The sequence below is a fragment of the Rhodnius prolixus genome, unplaced genomic scaffold (genome assembly GCF_049639745.1).
Source record: "Rhodnius prolixus isolate KJV_2025 unplaced genomic scaffold, Rpr scaffold_30, whole genome shotgun sequence".
Taxonomy (NCBI): domain Eukaryota; kingdom Metazoa; phylum Arthropoda; class Insecta; order Hemiptera; family Reduviidae; genus Rhodnius; species Rhodnius prolixus.
This window is the reverse complement of record NW_027411638.1, coordinates 1,115,276-1,136,375: the sequence shown is the minus strand read 5'-3', so window position 1 is coordinate 1,136,375 and position 21,100 is coordinate 1,115,276. Positions and strand designations below refer to the sequence as shown.

Genomic DNA, 21,100 nt, shown 5'->3' with positions numbered 1-21,100 from the left:
TTTTACCAAATGTTTTTGTTGCTTTATGAAAATAGAAAAAAAAGGAAAATGAATCGCACTCTCTGCAAAATGAATGCCTTTACAATGTGTTTTCTGCGTTTTCAAGAAAATTAGGAAGAAAAAATAAACAATCTGTTAAGTTGATTTCCACCATGAGTTATATCTAAAAACTTAATTTAAAGATATTGTGATAGTAGCTAAACCAAGTACCAAATTTGAGCTGAGTATCAGTATTCATTTTTAAAATGTTCTTTTAACACATGCAATTACAAAAAAAAAAACTTTGCAATGTTCAACTTCGAATACTTGGCATTATTATCAACCTTTATCGGCAAGTAAGAAATATGTAAATGGTTCGAAAGTGTTGTTCTACTATTAAAACCAAGAATGTTAATATTTGTACTCAGTGTAAGATGCCAACGACTGTGTAATCTAGCCTTCTGTTTGTTGGGCTTCCGTTTCTTCATGCCTTTTTGTTCTCAGAACGCGTTCTAGGACCTGAATCGATTTTAATCAGAAGTGCTTCCATCGCATGACCTGGAATATTAATGCACTTTCATGCGAAGAATATGATTTGCAACCTCGTTTTTCTGAGAATATTTTAAAAATTGTTATCCATAAATTAGTGTTTTCCAAATGAAAGATGCTTAAGGATGTTAATGAACATAAACATTTCGGTTTCATATCTTCTTTCAATAAAGCCTCATCTAGGCCAGTAGGTACGCTGAACCGTGTGCATAGTTGGATCTATCAGCGTTTGACTCCACCACCTGCGAAACTGAAAATGTTTAAAGCAGTATGCCTGGCCATACTCTATTTCTTTTGTGTAGTTCAGGATTAGATAAGAAACAAACAACTTAAAAACCTACAGCGATTCCTTGTAATTATACACTCCGCCCTCAATTCCTCCCAATTGAATACGGCACTCCAAAACTTGAGTTGGGCCAATATTTTTTATTGACAACGTAGCTTCATTTCAAATATATTGCTGAGATAATATATCCTGACCACAGATATAAAAAATACTCTTTGCATAATAAGAGTGGAATTAGTAATGTGACGAATATTCACTGCCCCTTTGTCACCTTAGCCTCATTCTTTTGCGGGCTGTAATTTGCTGGCATACTCTATAAAGTCGGATCTACTAATCGTGAGGAGCTAGGATGGAGAAAAAATCCTATTCCTGCGGCACAACTGTTCCTAGAAGCAGTCAATAGAGACGATATGATACAAAAACATTTCAATAGCCGGGATTGAATTATTACCTACCCCAAAAAAAATCTTGTTACATCATTTTAGTTTTATAATGGAAGAACATTGGATAAAGATGAAATAATATCATAAATGACTGACAATGTAATTTAAAACCAATTTATTTATAACCTCTTTGTACATACATAAAAAAAATTCTGCTTGTGCAGCACAAGTAGGAAAGGATATCCAATTGTTTGAATGTCACATGTACAATAAAATATACTTCAATTTCATATACACAACTAAAAACATATCTAAACAAAACAGAAAATTATGAAAAATTAAAAAAAAATCAAATAAATTAACGTGCACAACTTTAAAGATTTCCATTTTTAAAGTAAAATTTAACAGACATGGTTTGATATAACAAGCTACTTGGTAGAAAGTCACTGGTTATAATTATTCAAAAAAAAAATGTCTAAAAAGTAAAAAAAAAACGAACACACAAATAAAAATTCGCAGTACTAAAATTCGCAGTACTTTTGCCTTACTGCTCGTTAATACGAAAGTGTTCGATCGTGTCAAATTTTTTTTCTGTCTAGAAAATTTTCAACTTATCTTTTTTTTATATCACTACCCGTCTGAAACTAAGGTTTGGCCAAAAATCCGTAATCGGAACGATTAAACAATTTTTTTACGGCGGAACTGAAGCGAAAAGGCCATACTTCCTCTTTTGACAGCAGTAAGAAAAAGTCAACAGAGTGAAGATAAAGCGGTCAGTGGTCAGTTAAACTAAGAGAATTTTTGTTCTTTTTTCAAAACAGCGCTTTTTTATTTTGAATACTTCAAATACCAATTTTATGTATTCAAGTTAAATCAATAGAAAAAAATAATAATAATAAGAATACATTAAAATCTCTTGCACTCCTGAGATGAGGCCGCTAAGGGAAACAATACAGAAAAAATGCGTTCTACAATTTCTTTAGCGCTGAAACAAATTTAACTTGTGTTAACATACATACAAAAACTTAAAATAAATGAATAAATTTTTAAAATGAGTGCTGAGTTTGAACAAAAAAAAAAATTTAATTGAAAGTGGTGTATTTTTCGTATAAGTTTTTACTTTTAAATTTTAAACTTTTTTCTTTTTTGATGAAATTACACTTGTATTCATTTCGTTTAAAATATTTTCAACCTTCTACTGCTGGCATAAATTAAATCTGAACTTTTAAAACACGGTTCTCTTAAGACTTACAATAGCCCGAAATACAACCTTAAATACCCTATTCTTTAAATCTTAACCCTTTCAATCTGGTCTGGCGAAAGATTATTCCCTGTGACAAGATAGTTGGGTGTTATTTCCCTACTTTGTCCTGCAGACTCTCGAGGTTTTTGCAGGACATTTGAACATTATCATTTATAACTAATCTAATTTATTCAGAAGTCATATGTGAAATTAAATTTAAAAATTTTGTAGGTAAAAATTAAAAAAGTTCAGTTGAATATATAATATTTTTATTTTATTTTTTCAAAGCTACGGACCTTATTGTATGGGCCCCATTACTTAGAGATGTCTCCTCGCAATCTCTTTAACGAATTCAATCAGTGCTCTAGGATAAACTCCATGGGACTCCCAACAACCATTCATAACAAGACCTGGACGGATCTCTAAATCAGCATCTAATACTGTGCCTGTTAACCCAACGAGCTTATTAAAAGGTGAATACCGTGCATCTGTACCACAACTACAAATTAATCATGTATATGAGCAAAACTAAACGCTAAAAGCAGGCTCAGGACTAATGAAAAGTGAGCGTGAAGCGTTTATTTTGGTAATCTACTCCAACTTCTTATGAGGATTAAGTTGGAAAATGACCCCATATCCCAGAAGGACCGGCACCCAACAGAAGAACATCTTCAGAAGAAGACCCCCTACATCACTCAATAAAAAAAAAACATCAGAACTGTCCCAAAACTATTATTATTTTTAGACAAATTATTGTCACAAAAGATATAGAAGCTGTTTTTGCATTGTAACATACACAATTTCTGCAATTCATTTCATCCTCCTTTAAATAAGTGATAAATTGCATATTAAATAAGTAATTTAATGATACATTAAAAAAGTGATACATTGCACAAAGATGAAGAACCCATCTGCAAAGTGGCACTTTCGGTTGAGGAATTTACTTTGCTTAATCACTGTCAGGTCTCACGGAGGTTCTGAGACAATATATAGTATAGTTTCCTGCAATTTTTCGTTATATTACACAAATAAAATTCATTTGTGTGCACACACAAATTTGGACTCAGGAAAAAAATATATGTTCTGGGAATACTCGAATTCAAAAATTTTGCTTGTTTACCTTCTCAGGAAGTGTAAAAAGTAGCAAAATATATATATATATATATATTTTTTCAAATAATTTACACCTCAACGAATATTTAATACGACTTTATGAGACCAAATAAATATTATTAAAAATAAATGAACAGAATAAATACGCCGTAAGTTCTAAGAAGAATAAAACTTGCATAAACAAGAAGGGTCTTAAACGTGCTATTGGGAGCCGCAGTTTACAGGAAAACAGGAATTGATAACTATGCTAAAAGGTTGATTATCATGACTGTACTATGAATACACCAATTATTCATCACTGCGTAACAATAACAAATTGAAGCATCAGATTTTCTTAGTTTAAAGTACGTAAAAATCAGCGCATATAAAAATAAAAATTCTCTACACTCAACTGATTGATCAACTCCTGATGATGGATGAAAGTCCGATACCGGTCAGAAAACAAAAAACATGCATGCTACTGCGAATAAAATCGGCGATATGCAAAAATATTAATATAAGTTTACTGTAGAACCTTATAAATACTCCTAGTAATCCAATAACCATTGATCCTAAAACCAACTATTGGGCCACGAAAAGTGACTTAGGAGACCAGCTTAAAAAGGATAAGAACCATAGAAATTGTACACTTTCCTTAAAACAACAAATACGTAAGTTCATTTCTTTTATGCGTCTTTAATTTATAAAAATGTTTCTATTAAAGACCCATCTCAGAGTTGTGACTAATTCGCATTTTAACTCGACCAAATTACAGTATGTTGTTAGCATGAACATGATTTTAAACGTGCCGAAATGTTGGCTTACTCTTATTTTCTATCTAACTACACAATATAAAGTATAACCTCTATAACATGCGATAACATCACTGCATCAAAATAGAAAAGAGTGCAAATGGTTAAAAAAATATACATATGAAGTACTTAAAAAAATCTTCTTTTTTTAAAAGTGTCTTTCTCCTTTCCTTTTTTTTACAGAAAAATTATTATGAAAATTGAAGGAATTTTTCTGCCTGCTAACAACTACTTCATTCATCTACTATTTCTCAAAACTTGTTAATTTCATATAAGTATATTTAGTTTTAAAGAGCTAAAATTAAAAAAACAAAAATTGTTACAGCACACTTATGAGTACTCCTTTTAAACTACTTCCTTAGATGAAGTAGTATGTCAATATTGAAGAAGCGCGGGGTTCTTCAAAGAGAATTAAAAAAAATGAGCGCTAACTTTAATTTCAAACAGGGTTACTGTTTCAAATAATTTTAGGGGTAATCATGATCAAACAAAGTAAGAGCAATATTAAAATTAAAAGCAGATTAATGGCTAAAAAAGAAGTGTTATTGAGCACTTTAACAAGAGACACTCTTAAAAGAAGTGTAACTAGTTATATCGTACTATTGTTAAATATTGTACTATTAGTTATTAACAAATAGTCAGCGAGACGCAAGAGGACACGAAACTACAAGCCACAATTTTAAGAGATTGGGTAAAGAAGATCTTCGATCCTGCAATGTCAGAATTTGAACTAGGTTCAGCATCCATCTAAAGAAATGATAAAAGGAGAAAGGATTATTAAATAGTCGATTTTATAAAAGTATGGAAGTTGTATTTCACGGGACTGTGTAGTCGGTCTGAAGAGCTTACCAAAAAATTATTATAATTTTTTTTGGTTACAAAATTAATAAAAAAATTATGAAGTACTCACAAGCATGCTTACCTTCTCAACCGGAGTTTTGGTCAAACTATACACTAAGTTCTGATGTTAAGGCAGACATGGCTAAATTAAATTAAAATTACCTCCTCGACAACCAAACTTGTTAAGGAGGAGGATGCACTCGGCAAAATTACCACTGAATACCAGCCGTTTTTGAAAGTACTTCTCGGCTCCCTCTCAACCAATTTTCTTTTTTCTTCTATTTAAAAACATGCCCTTCATTTTTTTTTTGCGGTAATATTTCCTAATAACTGTAAAATGAATGCAACACAAATTTTCGGAAAGTTCGGGATGCCTAAGCACAAGTTATTTGTTTTTAAAACTAATTCATATGATTCTAGTCTAACTGGTAACGAACCTGTATTTAAGAAATAAGATCCACGGATACATGTAGGGTAAAGAAGGTACTTTCCTATATACACGAACGTACATACACACACACATATATATATATATATATATATATATGTGTGTGTGTGTGTGTTACATATATATATCGGACGACAGTTACTTTTTAATAAGTAATAAATGAAAATCCAGGTCATGACCAATACCATAAAGCTGGTTTGTTCAGCCTACTATGGGGGAACGAATATTTTTGTTAATTTCAAAATAATGTCAAATTCTTCTGGAGCTCATCCAAAAGAATGAAATTCCTAGTATCAATTAGGCAGTTTAGTCTGTTCCAAGAATTTTCAAAAGAAGTGAGAGGCGTGGAGAGCTGACCGAGCCAGAAGATACTCCTTTCTGAGGCTGACTTAGCTGAGTAAACTCTTACGCAAATTGTTAAATTCGTTTATTCCTGAGCTACGATCATCTTTAATGTTTCAAATTATTCAAAAATGTCTTTTTTTATCACACGAAAAATCCAGACATTTATTACATTTCAGTTTTTGAGAGCACATCCTTCCCCTTATACAAAGTCTTTGTTACACAATTTTTAATTCAATTTTCACTTTCTTCCAAATAAAACTAAACGTTGAATTTTGAAAGTAACTTCTTCAACCAAATATTTTTCTTTCTTAAATCTTCCATTGGTAATATATTATAAAATGTACATTTCATTATAAAATAATTATAATAATTTTATATATATATAAAAAATTAATAATTTCCTTTTTTTTTACCGATCTTAAAATTTGATTCAAGATCCTCGATCAGATGTAGTACTTCCTTGCAACCATCTCACCTGCGTCGCTGGTCCAAAACCCCAACTATTCTTAGCAGCGATTCTGAAGATGATCGCTGGCTTGGATGTGGTATCTATACACGCTTCTTCTAAAGCAGAATTTGGTACAACCGCTTGGGTAGCCGGTCCAAGATATACACGCATGAAGCCAAGTTGCTGGCCCTTTTCAGAATAAATAATTGGAAACTAAAAATGCAGAATGTAAAAAATAATTTTAAAGGCGGGCACATAAGTAATGTGGATATTATTACTATTAATACTTGAAAATAAAATGTGAATGGACGTAAAGTTAATATCTTTGCGACCACCAAGCTAATGAAAAACTAAGAGTGAACACACACACGACTTTTATTAAAAAAAAAAATTATTAAAACATTACAATTAATACCACAGTTGTCAATGCGCACATATTTATTTATATATATATAAAGTATTCATATATATATAAAGTTTAGTCGACCTTAGCAACAATAGTTATAGGGCATACAGGAGAGAGAGCTTAGAATCTAAAGGTGGAATACCAGTAGCGTGCTTTATTTTCTCCATCAAATAACTTGTAAAGAAGATTTAAACGTACAGCAGACCCGCACGTAAAATCATTTTTGTGGAAAAATATTTCAAATCAAAGTGATAGGAAAATTCCAAAAATAGTTAACACTCCAAGTTTAAAACAACAGTTGAATCCGAAAAATGTTCACAAAACTGATAGATCTTACACAATCCATTTCTTTCAACTCTAGTAACTTTAGAAATCTCATAACTTTTAAATGATTTGAAGAAGATAGTTTGTAGATTTTTACATTATTTTGATGGGGCACATTAAAGGGTAGCTTGATATAGTAGTTTCTCTGTATACTGTACTGCTTGGGTAATTCAGTGGCTAGATTCAGTAAAGTATTTCTTAATATTGTATAGGTAGACCTGATACCAGTAAATTGTCTTGACTTAACAGTCAATCCACAGTAACCTGTGGATTGAATATGTTCCTTGAGAACCAGCAAAACATCTACATAAGGATGGTGAACAAATTAAATAATAAATAAGAGAAAACTCTATACAAAGTATAGAGATAAAAGGAATCCTGGAAAATGATATACCGTTTGAAAGCCCATTAAACAAGGAAACTTTGAACATTGTTAAGATCTTCCTTCGTTCGATGACTTTAACTATATTACTGTAATTTCACTAAAATATAGTATCAGTGTTAGGTCAGGACACACGCTTTCAATTTAGGCAAAATTTGACTCAAATTTTTGAATACATGAACTAAAAGAAACTGTGACTGCACGGCACTACGAGGGTCGTTTGAAAAGTCCGTGCAAAAATAAAAACTACTTAATTTTTTGGGGTAAACCTTTTTTATTTTTCAACATAGTCTCCTTTTAGGCTTATACACTTCGTCTAACGCTGCTCTAGTTTGTTGATCCCTTCCGAATAATAGGATTTGTCCAAGTCTGAAAAATAGCCATTCGTTTCTGCAATCACCTCCTCGTTTGAATAAAATCTTTTTCCCGCCAGTTATTTCTTCATATTGGGGAACAAATAGTAGTCCGAGGGAGCCAAAGTCTGGAGAAAAGGGGGATGTGAAACGAGTTGGAACCCTATTTCCATTAATTTTGGGACCACAACTGCTGAGGTGTGAGCTGGTGCGTTGTCATGATGGAAAAGGACTTTTTTGTGGGCCAATCGTGGGCGTTTTTCTTGCAGCTCGGTTTTCAAACGGTCCAATAACGATGAATAATATGCACCTGTAATAGTTTTACCCTTTTCCAGATAGTCGATGAGGATTATTCCTTGCGAATCCCAAAAGACAGTCGCCATAATCTTTCCGGCCGAAGGAACGGTCTTCGCCTTTTTTGGCGCAGATTCCCCCTTGGTAACCCATTGTTTAGATTGTTCTTTGGTCTCAGGAGTGTAGTGATGTATCCATGTTTCATCCACAGTGACGAAACGACGCTTAAATCCCTGCGGATTCTTCTGGAACAGCTGCAAACCGTCCTTGCAATACTTCACACGATTTCGTTTTTGGTCAAGCGTGAGCAATCGCGGCACCCATCTTGCGGATAGCTTTGTCATGTCCAAATGTTGATGCAAAATATTATGTACCCGTTCATTCGAGATGCCCACAGCACTAGCAATCTCACGCACCTTCACTCTTCTGTCAACCATCACCATATCATGGATTTTATCAATGATTTCTGGAGTAGTAACCTCAACAGGGCGTCCAGAACGTTCAGCGTCACTTATGCCCATATGGCCACTCCGAAAATTTTGAAACCACTTATAAACTGTTCTTATCGAAAGTGCAGAGTCACCATAATGTTTATCAAGCTTCTCTTTAGTCTCCTGAGGCGTTTTGCCTTTCATAAAGTAGTGTTTAATCAACACACGAAATTCTTTTTCGTCCATTTTTTGAAAATCACTCGACTTCCTCGATTCAAACGAATGCCAAACACAAAGAAATAGACCGATCTGGCTGAAACTTGGTGTGTGTTCTTCCAAGAGATGCTACTAACTGAACATAACCTCGATACGCGCCAGTGGTGCTATCTCTCTGACTTTGCACGGACTTTTCAAACGACCCTCGTATAACAGGTCACGTTAAGATTGAAGTTTTAAAAAAAAAACGTTTCTATATCTACAAGCGATTTGGAATCTTCGGTCCTTCGAATTAATAGGCATTTATCGAAATGCGCCACTTTTTTTTTCATTGGAGTAGTGTAGTTTTAAAGTTACAAACCTGTGTGCTGGTGTTATTTTTTATGGCTAAACAAACGGAATAAGCTGTGATTTTGCCAGAAGTATTGCTGTCCGGTGGTGCCCAAGATATGACAGCGCCATCTGAACATTTAGAGATCTTGATGGCCGATGGTGGCTCTGGGACACGTTTATAGAGCAGCACATTTTGCTGAAATTAAAGACAAAACAAAAGATATAGAAACAACTTTCCGGATGTTTCTTACTGCAACAATCACAATTACATATTACAAAAAATTCCTGTTCACACCGACTTTAAACTTCAATTATCACTTAAATGCTGAGTACATATTGTACTTTTAAATCTAAATCTATGTTCCCTCAAAAGAACCCAAAAAGTGGTTAGCATTTAAAATGAACTTATTTGTCAGTCTCACGACTAGAATAGTTAACCTAAGAATTTGCCGAAATCCTTTCCATACGATTTCTGCGGCTTGCTTCATCGGGGCTAGATAACGTATGCAACCGTTTTTTTTTTAAACAAATACTAGTTTATGACCATCAATTAATTCTAAATTTTTTTCTGACCATAGTTCACTGATTTACAAACTGGTCATCCAAGGTTTGCTAATATAATACCTGAAGCAACCTACCTCTTCTCTCTTCTTGGCGGGTGGATGATGTTCCATAGGAAGTTTGGCCAGGTCGGGAAGACTGGCCTCCTCAGAGGGTACACTTCTAGGCTCAGCGGCACCCGTGTCGTTGGCTACAGGAGTTGGCTCCTCTTCTTCGGGCTCCTCGTCTTCGTCCTCGTCCATGTGCTCCTGCGAATCTTGTACGCCGTCCATCAGCTCCTCAGCACCCCCGCCCCCGCCATCACCATCACCCCCTCCTACATCATCGCTGCAATCCTCAGATTCCATCTCATCTAGAGAGGGGTTCTCACTGATTTGACTGCCTTCCAGAGAAACCCTAACTACTCCTTCCGCCTCGTTGTGCGAGGACAGCTGTTGGCTCTTCAATGCAGCTGTCGCGAGGGTAGTTAGCGCGTCTGCCGCAGTATCCTAAACAAATAAGTTTAATGAAGTACTAGTTCTTATGAACAACCGAACTAATTCATTAAATAAATGTAAACTGACAACTGAATAAATCTATATTTATCTATATTAATCCGAAGATATCTGAGAATTGCATTTATTAGCAGCAGAACACCTGACAGTGTCCTAAAAGTGAATCAACAATTTCTAAACTGATGTTTATGCTATTATTTGATGTTATTCAGATAAGCAATTTACTATTAAACGAGTTTGTATATCTGTTTGGATCTGGCAGCACTGAGGACACTAATTGAGGATACTAAACGTTCGTGACTTCTGGTAAGAACTCTTTCGTAGAGATTCGTGAACAGAGACTCAAGCGATTGCAAAAACGTAGAGCCTGTGTAAGTGGTTCATCCCTTTAAATAAAAAACGTCTGAAACCAGAGCTCTAACAAATTTAATTACACACTATCGAACATTAAAATAAGTGTAAGATGATATCATTTATAGATATAGATTCTAGTTCATTTTTGTTTTTCTCACAGTTTGAGTTTTATTTTGCATTTCCTAGCAACAACAGCAAAAATCATTAAAATTTTTGGTCCTCCAACCCGAACATAATCAACAATTATAGAAGACAGTCAATCAAGTAAAATTAAATATCTGAATATAGCTAAGGAGACCATACCTCCTTTATTAAAGAGGGCAGTCTTTTATTTCACTGCTCCGTTCTCTAACTTTATTTATTTTCTAAAAGAGGCCTTTTGTGATTTATTTTGTAAAGTCGACGCCAAGTTTTAAAAAAATTCGAATATTTTCATTGGTGTGGACGAATGAAAAAAAAAAAACAACAATTAAAAGTGAGCACAATAAAAGCATGTACTTCCGTCAAATACAACTTACAAATGAACGTATGGAATTTTATGACTTTTTAAAGCGTGAACCAGCGCTATTAATAGAAATTAATTCTACTGAAAAGTATCAAAATTAATTATTTAAATTTTTACAATGTGTATGTTTAATAATTAGGATGGTTTAAAATTGTATTGTATGTACCGTTGTACGGTACTATTTTCGGAATAGTGTTATAAACTTATGAATTTTATAAGGTATTTTTTTATTTTATTCGATATGTCCTTTATTTTCCCCCGAATAATATAGTCCCTGTAGCTACAGCAGTGTACTGCTTAAATGCAGGTACAGAAAGTGGCGCGAACAACGATCAGTGGTTGTTACCCTCTCCAAATCCATATTCCATTATTTCGGTCCCTTTGATCTTATACAATTTTTATGCTTAAAAACTTTCCTTTCAAAACTTTATTTGAAAATGGATTAATTCTCTGCTTGGATTTCTTTTTATTCTTAAAATTAATGCATTAATGTTCAATGTCTCTTAAGTCAAAAGAATAACTAGAGAGGCATTCTGAGACAAAAAAAAAAAGATCACACCCAAAGAAACGCTGGAGAAACACTTAGGAGAAGATCTATCTAAAATAGGAGTGACCAAATGGAAACGAAAAGATCAAGACCGAAAAATTGAAGAGAAATTTCAAGTTTACGTATGACCGCAGAACCAGTTACTACACCTCAAAATTGAACGGCTCTTGTTACATTGATCACTACCTTAGTTATTACAGATTTATTCAACGATTCGCTAAGCGAAAGCATAGATTCAGCTTCAGAAAGAGAAGACGAGCCCTGCGAGGTTAAATTGTTCTGCTGAAGAGGTTCACTATCGTCAGGCGTCAAAATTGAAAGCTGGCTTAACAGTTCGTGCGAATTGATTTCCTCGTCTACTTCCATTTCGTCCACATCTCCATCGATGGTGCGCATCTCTTCGTCTCGGACACCTCCTTTCGCGTCACCAACATTGTTATCTGAAAAGTTAAATGACAAATAATTAATTTACAAGACGAGTCAAACTCCCAGTATCTTAAGAAAACTGCACTTTGTGGCACTACCAGTACTGCCATAAAGCTGTGCCCGGTAACAAATAGGTGACAAGTAAGAAACTTGATTTAGACCCCTTTTAACGAAATCCCTGAATATTCTGCTTGGTGTGACTTGTGATAATACGCTTCAATACCCAGAACTACTTTAATCAGTCCCCTAGCAGATATTTCTGAGATGGTTTTGTTGCTACTCGTAATTCTTTATTTTCTAAATGAGTATCTAAATCTATAAAAAAGAGTATATAAATCTATTGATCTGCTGGCTACATAACTTATTATGAGAGGGTCTCGCGGTAGTGAATAAAGTTAAGTAATCGCCTATTTTTTAGGCGAAGCTTTACGTTTAACTACCAATTAGGTGTCGTGGACGGAGGCGGAAGTTCATACTTCACTATAAACAATTTTTCGTTCCAAATAAAAAGTAGTCATAAGCGGGATTCGAACTTGGGATCGCCCACTAAAAAAGCCACGCTCTTGACAACTAGACCAACACCCGCCCCTCGCGGTAGTGAATAGTAATGATATACAAACATACTTCCTTTGTCATCCAGTCACGAGATAGTGAAATGAGATACGAAATTCATTCAAATTGAAAAATTCATAGATTAAAGCATTTAATGCTGTTCTGATAAGTATCTCAGCTAAAGCTAAGCAATTCAAATTAATTTAGATTACTTATTACTAGAAATTTAAATTCCTTAATTTAGAGATATTTATCAGTACTTTAATAAGTATAGCTAGATAAAAAAAAAAGAAAGAAAAAACATCGTCAGACAAAATTAAAATCAAGTAAAGTCGCATAGCGGTCATCTGATTTTCTTCAAATTTCGAGAATTTAGAAATACGTTTTAATTTTTTGATATTACTATCCATGTTTTAGAAACACATATTTCATCGAAACACCCACAACAAGCTTCTTGGTAGCAGCGCCTAAGGATCAGGAATAGCACTTACGAATACCTTTCTTTAAGTGAGTTTTCAGAATAAAACATTTCATTAACAAAATGAAAAATTAAGCTTGTTTGGAAAGTTAAACAAACAAAAAATCGGGAGCCATTTTTGAGAAAATAAGAAAAAAAAACACATTTTCAACAGATGTACTTTAACTTTGAAGTATTATAGCCCATAACAATGTCTTTTTCGGACTGCAAGGATCTCGTTTTAATACAAACTCTATTTTGCAAGTTTGATAAAATCGCTTTAATATTTGATTAAATATGAAATTCAAGAAAAACAACACTTGCAAATTTGTGGCTGGGTCTCGGCTGCAATTCTGGTCTGGAGTGCTTGATTCTCATCAGGCTGGATGCCGTTGGCCTCGTCCGAAAACAGGACCTTCGAGAGATTATCTTGTTGTTGTTCAATATCCTCACTGCGGTCACTAGAATGTGTCTGCGAATCTTCAGGAGTCATGCAAACATCGTTGTGAATACTTCCGTTCTGCTCTTTCTGTATTGATTCACACGAAGGTGAGTCAATAAGGCCGGCTTCAGCGGCCAACGCTGTCAGAGCTGCATCTGAGGCTGGACCGACTGTGGCACCTGTATATTTCAAAAAGGTTTTGTTTGAAACAATAAATGTAACTGATGGGATTATTACCCCATTTTAGATGGGGGGTCTTGATTTAAATACACTTTCTGCATAGCTTCTTTGGGAATGATTTATTTATCAAAGATTTAAACTGCCATCAGCTTATCTACACATTTCCCTGAAAACCCATAAAATGCAGATATGTTGTAGAAAAATGTTTCAAATAAATCATTATATACATATACAGTCGAAACCACCACAGATTTTTTCTGTACCACAGAGAAAATTTAAAACACTTGGAAACACGTTTCACAGAATTTAAAATTTCCTGGATGAATGCTAATGAGCAGCATTAAATAATAAAATCAGTTCAAGACAAGAGGCGTTTCGCCAATTCGAACCCGAGACTTGTGTACCAAACTTGCTCGCTATCACTCAGGTAATGTCATCCCTATGCTGGCTATTCTAAATGTAGTTGAAGTACTTACTTGGTATTGTAGTTGTTGCGGTAGTTGGTTGTGGCTTGGTGGTGAGCAGTACCACTCTGTTGGCCGTAGTAGTGGCCGGTGTGGATACTTCTGCTGAGCCACTACCTATCGAGCCTCCCCACACATTACTGTTCTGCACTAATGTCATCGTCTTCTCACCCATTTGTAGACGTAAATTCTTTAAACCACTCTGCGCAATTATACTAATTTTAAGCAGCACACTTATTTAGAAGAGAAAAAAAACGCATTAACTTTGCTAAATATAAATTAGAAACGTTCAGGTACCTGAGAGTTGGCCTGCTGTAAAATATGGGATGCTGAGCTGAGCGCTGTTTTCCCAGTGATAGTCACTGTCTTCGAACCCCCGGCGCCAGGCACTGTAATAGTGATCGGCTTACCCAAAGCAGTTGATGTGCCGCTACTGTTCGTAACCACAACCATTCTCATCGGACCGCTGCCACCTACACCCACATAAGCTGTGTTTAATATTTATCTATTCACATATTTCTAAACTGCTAAATAAGCACAATTATTTAAATAAATCTATACATCTGCAAAACACACGACTTTCCCTTATTGTAATTTATAGTTACAATTAACAAAACAACACTGAACTTAGAAAAGTTGTACTTCAAGTAAACTGAATTTTTTAAAAATTTAGACCACACTAAAGTGGAAAAAAAATATAAAGAAACCTACTTATTCAAGATATAATCATTACCGATCAGCCTTGGGAAGGAATTTAAAGCAAACGATGCAGAGCTTTCTCCTGGTTAATCCGAACCCTTTCGAATCCGTCTGAGGAACGAATGAGTGAACTCAAACGAGTTACGTTCAATCTCCTTCGTTTGGACCTTTCGCTCAAACCAGAACTCGCGAAAGTTATAAATCGTAATGATATTGCAACTGTACTGAAAGCTGATTAGAAGCCTCAAGCTTTATGAAACTATCTTAACGAAACTATCTCCTAACTCGTTATTCGCATTGTCTTACAGACCTCCTGCTAAAACGGTCTATCCGATGTGCCAAAACCGAAAAAAATACGGCCTGTTTCCTATGGCGTTGCACATATGTAGTTAGGTATACTGTTGTAAGAGCACAATAAATCGACAATTTTCTGCACTTCTTCCAACTGATTGTTGGAATAGTAGTAGTGTTCTCCCTACATGGCGATTCACCATTATAACGCAAAAAAAAAAAATCGAAGAAAATAAAAAATAATCAGATAATTTTTGTGATATGTCTATAATATAAAGTTCGCTACACAGGATTTTGAACTGTTATAGAGAGATATCTCTAATTTCTTAGAATAGAGATACATCTCGAACGTACAAAAATCAAAATCTCAAATAAACAGGTTTATTAAAATAAAAAATAAAAAATGGCATTTACAGAAAGTTTAAAGAGAAATTGCAAAATTAGTAAATTAATAGACAAGACAAATATTTTAAACTAATTAAATAAGAAAATATACTCACAAAAGCCAAATTTTATCATGCAGATAAAAGATGTAGTAAGCGGTACCACCTCCCAGACATTGCAAGCGGGGATTAAACAGTTAATATATGCTGCAGGCACTAATGCTTATCACCAATCATACAATTTACAACTTGTAATCAAAACTTCATGTTTCACTTTGGTTGGGTTTCCCCAATGTTCAGGCTAACAATTAAGCATTATAATTAACATGCAAAAGCTAGACATCGCGAAATTAAACATCGACTACACTATTTAAACCAATATAGACCTGTGTATCTCATATGCTTCAGTGTGTTCCCAAAAAAACATGCACGAAGTGTCAGTAATGTATAGTAAGAACTGACGACCCTGTAAAAAAAAAAAAACTGGAAAGATAAAAACAAAAAACCCAAAAAACACTTTTTTCTATCAAGAAATATGTCTTTTTCTGTCTTGGCGTAGTACTCTAGCTTATTCTAACCACGAGTTCAGAAGGACCCCCTTTAAACGATGTTTTTGTTTAACGCGCTTTTTCCGTAGAATTTTATAACATACATTGATACGTGCTTTTTTAAAACCAATTGATATATTAATCTAAACCGAAATTTAGATTAGTATGAATTAGTTGCTTCGATACTTTCTATGAGGATAATCGACCTCTCCTCTTAACGCAGTTTAATTTAGATGTTATAAGCACTGACCTGAGGCCGATAGTGCGCAAAAAAAATGTTCCTTGAATTAAGAAAAAATAAATAACTCCTAATAATTTAATTGAAAAAGGTTTATAATTAATTAATGAGATTTAGGGATTAGCTCAGTGGCTAGCGCTATTGAGCGAGTTCATAGCTACACTGGGGTTAGCCTCCTTCTTCAAAAGAACCCAACGAAAACCCTTCGAAACTCAGGTGGAGTCAGGAAGTGTTAGACTCAGCTTAACATGACTAGATGTCGTGAGATTGTACAAAGAGAAACCTCGCCCAGTTTAGGTTGTAGAGAGGTTGTGATAAAAAAAAATGAGGTACTTCATTTCTGAAACTTCAGTTGCCCATAATATCAAGTTTTTTGCTTATTGCTAACCATGGTGAAGAGAAGGTAAAGAAGAAAGAGGTGTTTCCCCAAAATATGTAAACATTTTATTATCTTTCAGAGGATTTTTATAACATAAATTACAAGAATTTAGAATAAACATCAAGTAAATAAGCTGAATTAATCTCTTTAGTTTGTTAGACTAGATTGGACACTAAACTGGGCGGAAGCTAGTCTGGGATCCTCTTCTTTGCCGCGCTGACTAGCATTAAAGTCTGATTTTTTCCGTATGCAAGGACTCAACATTTTTATCCTCACCGTTGATCACCTCTTTGATAACCACAGAGTCATCAGACACCTTACTGCCACAGGTTCTCTTCTTTCCGAATGCAAGAATTTCCTCACCAGGACCATCTTTCAAAGTCGCACCTAATCTACTCAGAAAGCCGTACTTTTTTTCTTTATAGCGACTTTTTAAAGCATGGTGCTTTTCTCTTCGCTTACATGTCTTCTTCTTTTTCTTGGTCTCCTCCTTCGTAATGACCTTATTATAATTGTCCATACTTCGTTCAAGCTCTTCTAGATCAACTGTGTCTATCACGTCTTTTTGTTTGCAACACTCGTCTAATGGTGACGTGGTACAAACCTCTGTCACAGAACTGAGCATAGGGTCATCACACTCTTCTAACCACAGTTTATTTAATACATCCTGTTTGTCTATTACTTGCCTTCCGCCACTCATTGGACTTACTGCTGTCTTCAATCCGACTTCCCAATTTCTATCTAGTGCTTCTATCGTGGCCCTTGTATTAGCTTCCAATTCTTCTTCAAAAGTACTAACATCTATTAACTCTTTTGAGTCCCAATCAAAAATCGCCCTCTCTATAGTTTTCAAAAAAACAAAACATTAAATTAAATGATTAATAACAATATAATTTTATCTTTACTGTAAATGAAGAAAGGTGTAAGCAAAATGGCAAAAAAATAAGTTTACTCCAATGTACGTCTTGCAACGAAATAAATGCAATTACGACCTAAATCACATTTTTTTCAGTTTTGTGATTATTTTATCTGAAATCATGTTTGATGAATAATAAAATGTTCTGTTTTAACTCCTTCAGATTTCAGATTTTCATACTTCCTGACAAATTGGTTCATTACGTAGGTGTAGTGACTGATTGAGCTTTTATCACACACTACACTTCCTATAGAGATGGCGTTCATTAAGATGGCGTAGAGAGACTACTGCTTAAAAAGCTTCCGTCACAACTATACTGACACTCTTAAGAGATTAGTTCATGGGTTTATGTAAAGAATTCAGACTTTCACTTATAAAGCGTCTTCACCTCACTGACTCTTCAGAGATTAGCCATCAGGTTTTTGAGAGAGAACTGCCACTTACAAAGTGTCAGCCACAACTACAGTGACTAGAGAAGTTTGATCATCATGTGAAATTGTCTGCCACTTATAAACCGGCATACGACACTGAACTGCAAAAATTATTTTATCAGGATTATAAGTGTAACGCGACTGCCCTTACAAGCATCTGTCATGTTATCACCACAATTGGTTCATTAGGTTGGTCTACAACGACTGCCACTTATAGAGCCGCCGGTCACCTACTACACAGATTTGATTTATCAGGTAAGTGAGGGATTACTGCGATTTATAAAGCATTTGTCTCACAAAGCAGTTCTTAATTATATTGTTTAATGAACATCACTATGTATCTTGACGAGTAAGAGGGCCGCGGCGTTTAACGCACAAGGGAATAAAAAACGCTCGCCTACTAACTAAATTTGGAATGAATGAGTGCAAACCAGTGAGTACCCCTCTTGATCCTAACTTCAAAATTTCTAGTGAACCTTCTGATGATAAAAAATTAGAGACAAGGTGCAGACAACTTATTGGGTCATTAATGTATGCTATGATGGGTACCAGACCAGATTTGAGTGCAGCAATAAGCATACTTAGTCGGTATCAAAGCAAAGCAAATGGAGATTTGTGGTTAGCACTGAAATGAGTTCTGAGATACATCAAGGGAACTATTCATTTTAAACTTGAATACAAGCGCAACGAGCTTAATAAAAGTGTACAAGGCTTCGTAGATGCAGATTGGGCAGGTAATTTGGATGATAGAAAATCTACAACAGATTTTGTATTCAAAGTTTTTGGTTCATGCGTCTCGTGGATTTCGAGAAAGCAATCTCCTGTAGCACTATGTTCGACGGAAGCGGAGTACATGGCGATAAGCCAGGCTGCTAGTGAAGCATTTTGGTTGAAGAGTCTGCTGGAAGACTTGCAGGCAGAGTGGTCAGGGCCTATAGAACTTTTTGAAGCCAATCAGTTCGCCATAAAAGTAACGAAAAATCCTGAAAACCATAACGTATGAAACATGTGGATATAAAACACCACTTCATAAGAGAGAAAGTCGAGGACGGAATAATTGATATCTTCTATATTCCCAGCAAAAGTCAAGTAGCAGATGTGCATACTAAACCTACAGGAAAGTCGAAACTTAAGGAGTTCTGTAATGATGTGGAACTAAAGAATACTGAAGAATGAATTCTTTATATGTCATAATAATAATAATTACATTGAGGGAAAATGTTAAGTATCGAAGTGTGCAATGTTAATTATTGGGTTATAGTGCGGGAATAAGTTGGGTTAATAACAAGTAATTTATATTGGATATAGATATGAAAGAGACGCTTGTGTGTTGCCATGTTGTATTGTTCATGTAGAATAGTAATTTTATATAATAAGTGTTTAAATCGTACTGTGTCGTAGTATAAACCAGAAGCCTGTACTAACTAATTTTAATCCATTTTTATTAGTATATGTGCCCGTTCTCCAATTAATTGAATTAGACTTCTTTAGTATATGTTTGTCTGTAGTAAATTTTTGTAAATCTTGTAATTCTGTTAGCCAAAAATTATAGAGTGGTTGTGTTGACAGTGTGATTTGAGTGTTGTGTTCTGTTCTTTAGCTATTTAAACCGAAATCAGAGGTTTATTCATATAAATTCTAATACCAAGTATTTATTAGTACCACATTATTCGTAAGATACACTGAAATGGCAGAAAAGGATCTAATTTCAACCCTCACCACAACAACCCTGCTGAAATAAATTTTGCCACAAAAAGTTTAAAAAAGTAATTATAAAAATAATTATAAAAAAAAGTGAGTTATAAACAAAATTACTGGTATCGTTTTTAGAAAATCAGTACCAATAAAATAAGAAAGTCAAAATGTTCTGAACTCTTGGAAAATGGGATTAGGGTTGTCTGTTGTGATAAGCGTTTGAGTTGACGTGAACTGTCTGCTATTTAAATTATTTGTCCACTTAAAGTTATACATTATTTTCTAAATAAGAATTTAATTAAACAAATTAAAGCTGCACACAAAATGCAAATAAGGAAGTTCAATTTGTGAGGAAAGCAGAGTGCTCACTACAAGCTCAAATAAATACCATTCTCCTGGAATCAAACTCTAAAATGATCGAAAACCTAAACTATAATTCATGCAACTAATACTCATTTGGATTTAAATATGTTACTCACTAAATATTTACATGTTTTATGTACCTAATAACATGCATAAAGCAAAATAAGATGCAACTCTAAACATATATTTAACCAAACCTTTCTCACTGTTCTGTGTGGTAGTGATTGTCTGGACGGGGCGAATTGGTGAACCAGAAGTCACCACAATGTACTGCTGGCCTGACGGCATGCGTAGGCCGGGTGGTTTGTTGATTATGATGGTCTGCTGCTTGTGGCCCTGGTTCACTGGTTTACCTACCGTTAACATGTTTGATGGCACTGTCTTCATCGTCGTCAACATTTTGGCATTGCCACCTGCATTTAAAAATACAGATAAAGTAAAAAGTGTCCAACTTTCTTTTATTGCTATCTATAGTATAACTGACACGCTGTCTCAAACGTTTAGTTTTCTTCAAATAAATGTATTTTAGGCAGAGATATCATTCTTTCTCTCGCAGGTATAGATGGGTATAAATTGATAACACTGTAGTACACACTTCCTTAACCATGAAATTCATGATTCACCAGAATGCAAAAACCAATTAAATTCACAATTTTTGAAAAAATGTTTCGAATAAAAGTATAAGCTGGCATACAGTATAAGAAAGTTCAAGAAACTCACTGGGGCCATTTTATGAACAAATTCCCTTTGGGGAAATTGAGATTTTTCTCGAAACTCTATTCTTAAAGTTGAACTCTCCGTTAATCAATTTTACACAAGAGTTAAAATTACAGCGATGCTTTCAGAATTACATAACATTATATAGCGGCTAATTAGAAACATGTGGTGTTATAGACTAACATGTCCGTTAGTTCTCTGATGATTCTCTAAAAAATCATTTTTCCTAAAAAAATGTTCAAAATAAAAATGATCAACAGTATTAAAAGCGATTAAATAGTAGATTAATGTACT

General features: G+C 34.5%; 1 protein-coding gene across 8 annotated transcripts in view; it reads right to left on the bottom strand.

The window, feature by feature from the left end:
- Positions 1–1,357: 1,357 nt before the first annotated feature.
- The window catches only part of Hcf (Host cell factor), a 43,503-nt gene continuing 23,760 nt past the window's right edge, over positions 1,358–21,100 (bottom strand). For 5 of the 8 annotated variants that reach the window (XM_074144008.1, XM_074144010.1, XM_074144012.1 and 2 more), the window contains 8 exons: positions 20,287–20,502; positions 14,444–14,619; positions 14,159–14,348; positions 13,385–13,681; positions 11,812–12,065; positions 9,803–10,213; positions 9,193–9,360; positions 1,358–6,638 (listed from right to left, as the gene is read on the bottom strand). In XM_074144008.1, coding sequence (XP_074000109.1) covers positions 6,408–6,638; positions 9,193–9,360; positions 9,803–10,213; positions 11,812–12,065; positions 13,385–13,681; positions 14,159–14,348; positions 14,444–14,619; positions 20,287–20,502 — 1,943 coding nt within the window. In that variant the 3' untranslated portion in view covers positions 1,358–6,407. The remainder of the gene's footprint in view (positions 6,639–9,192; positions 9,361–9,802; positions 10,214–11,811; positions 12,066–13,384; positions 13,682–14,158; positions 14,349–14,443; positions 14,620–20,286; positions 20,503–21,100) is intronic. The other 3 variants (XM_074144009.1, XM_074144016.1, XM_074144011.1) reach the window with 2 other exon arrangements.